The 1,543-nt window shown below is 40.3% G+C and overlaps 1 protein-coding gene across 1 annotated transcript in view; it reads right to left on the bottom strand.

The window, feature by feature from the left end:
* Nucleotides 1–216: 216 nt before the first annotated feature.
* Nucleotides 217–1,543, bottom strand: part of LOC101849137 (acidic mammalian chitinase) — a gene marked incomplete in the record, with an annotated part of 33,335 nt that continues 32,008 nt past the window's right edge. Inside the window, 1 exon segment of the mRNA XM_013084511.2 lies at nucleotides 217–1,543. Coding sequence (XP_012939965.1) covers nucleotides 1,354–1,543 — 190 coding nt within the window.

Here is a 1,543-nt window from a genome sequence, read left to right as displayed (position 1 = left end):
AGTTTTACGGAGCGGGTGTTTCAGCACGTGAGATATGTATTTACTAATGTCCTGTCTTGTTGTGCGTATGCGTGAGTGCACCTAAGCTTTGTAACATCTACTGCCATTTCAAACGAACAAGACAAATTTCTCCCTGCGGGATGAATAAAGATTGTCATTGTCATTGTCATTGCCAGTGCGATGTATAGATCCACATGACAAACCAAAACACATGCCGTTTATTACAATTCGTCGCTCACTGCAACAAAAAGAACTTTATTGAACCTTGCATATCAAGAAGAAAATCAAGAAAAAATCACACTCGCACAAGAAAAAAGTACTTCATGAATTTTGACACGTATTGTTTGCGGTAACACAAATTATTCCGAGCTCCTTTTATATTCAACAATCATCGTTTTATAAAACCGGATCGGTTGTCATTCTTTGAGAGTGCACACCTCCCCTTACTCCCCCCCCCCCTCCAAACCCCTTTCCCTACTTTCTACAAATAAGCCAGAAATCTTAAATACGAATTGGTTTACAAAAAGTTAGAGTTAAAGGCGTCATCCTTGATATCCATCTGGTAGTTTTAAAGCTTAAAATTTTGAATACGGCTGAGCATAGAATGCAACTATGAGCAACTTCAAGAGAAAATGAATTGAAATGGTTAAAGTAGCAATTGAGGCATCCTTCTCAAATATGACAAAATAACTGAAACCGACGGTCCAACTTTCCACAGAACAAACAAACAAATTGACTTTTAAGGATTCAGAACAGCCAATCAACTAGGCCATTGTGTCCACCATGTCACCATTAGGCCCAAGTTTGGCCTAGATTTAGAAACAGCCTTTAAACTGTAGCCTTCCAGACACCTAAAAAAAGCTTAGTATCATTGTAAATCATCATGAATTACGATTTAATGTGTTGCCCCAAGACCAACTGTTTAGCTGAGTTGGTAAGGGTTATTTTTCATTTATCTGGCATCATTCTCCACATCAGACATTTTTCCTTATGACCTCCGATTGCGCACTGTGGCCTTGATCTCTCGATTCCAACTTCTTCCGGTCGTCAAGCTATTAAAATGTACGAAGCACAACAATTTGATCACCCCCCCCCCCCTCCAGTTTCTTAATCTAAGACACCGGTTGCATGAGCTTGACAAATATTTTGTTAATATTCAAATTCTAAAGGTCAATAAAATAAGAAAAAACAAAAAAAAAACAAACAACCACATGAAGTAGGAACAATTGTTTGAAAAAATAGAACAGTTTTTTTTTCATCTCGCTTAAAAATTTCGCTTTATTTGTTTTTTAAATTTTGGGGTGGAGCGGGGGAACATAGGACATTTTAATAGCTTGTCGACATTTTGCCCTTTCAACCGGAAGAGCATGACGGGACGTTGACGGCGAAGTCACATCTGCCGACGGCGGGGTTGAAGAGTAGGCCGTCGGGACATTCCATTTCGAACCGTTGTCCGAAGGAACACTGGATGTAGTGGTTGCAGTTTGTGGGGTGGGGGAACAGGCCCACCTGGGTCTTGCCGCAACTTGGAATCGACCCAGCC

This window comes from Aplysia californica, unplaced genomic scaffold, assembly GCF_000002075.1.
Source record: "Aplysia californica isolate F4 #8 unplaced genomic scaffold, AplCal3.0 scaffold00299, whole genome shotgun sequence".
Taxonomy (NCBI): Eukaryota; Metazoa; Mollusca; class Gastropoda; order Aplysiida; family Aplysiidae; genus Aplysia; species Aplysia californica.
Note: the sequence above shows the minus strand (reverse complement) of the source record. Positions and strands in the feature narration are given on the sequence as shown.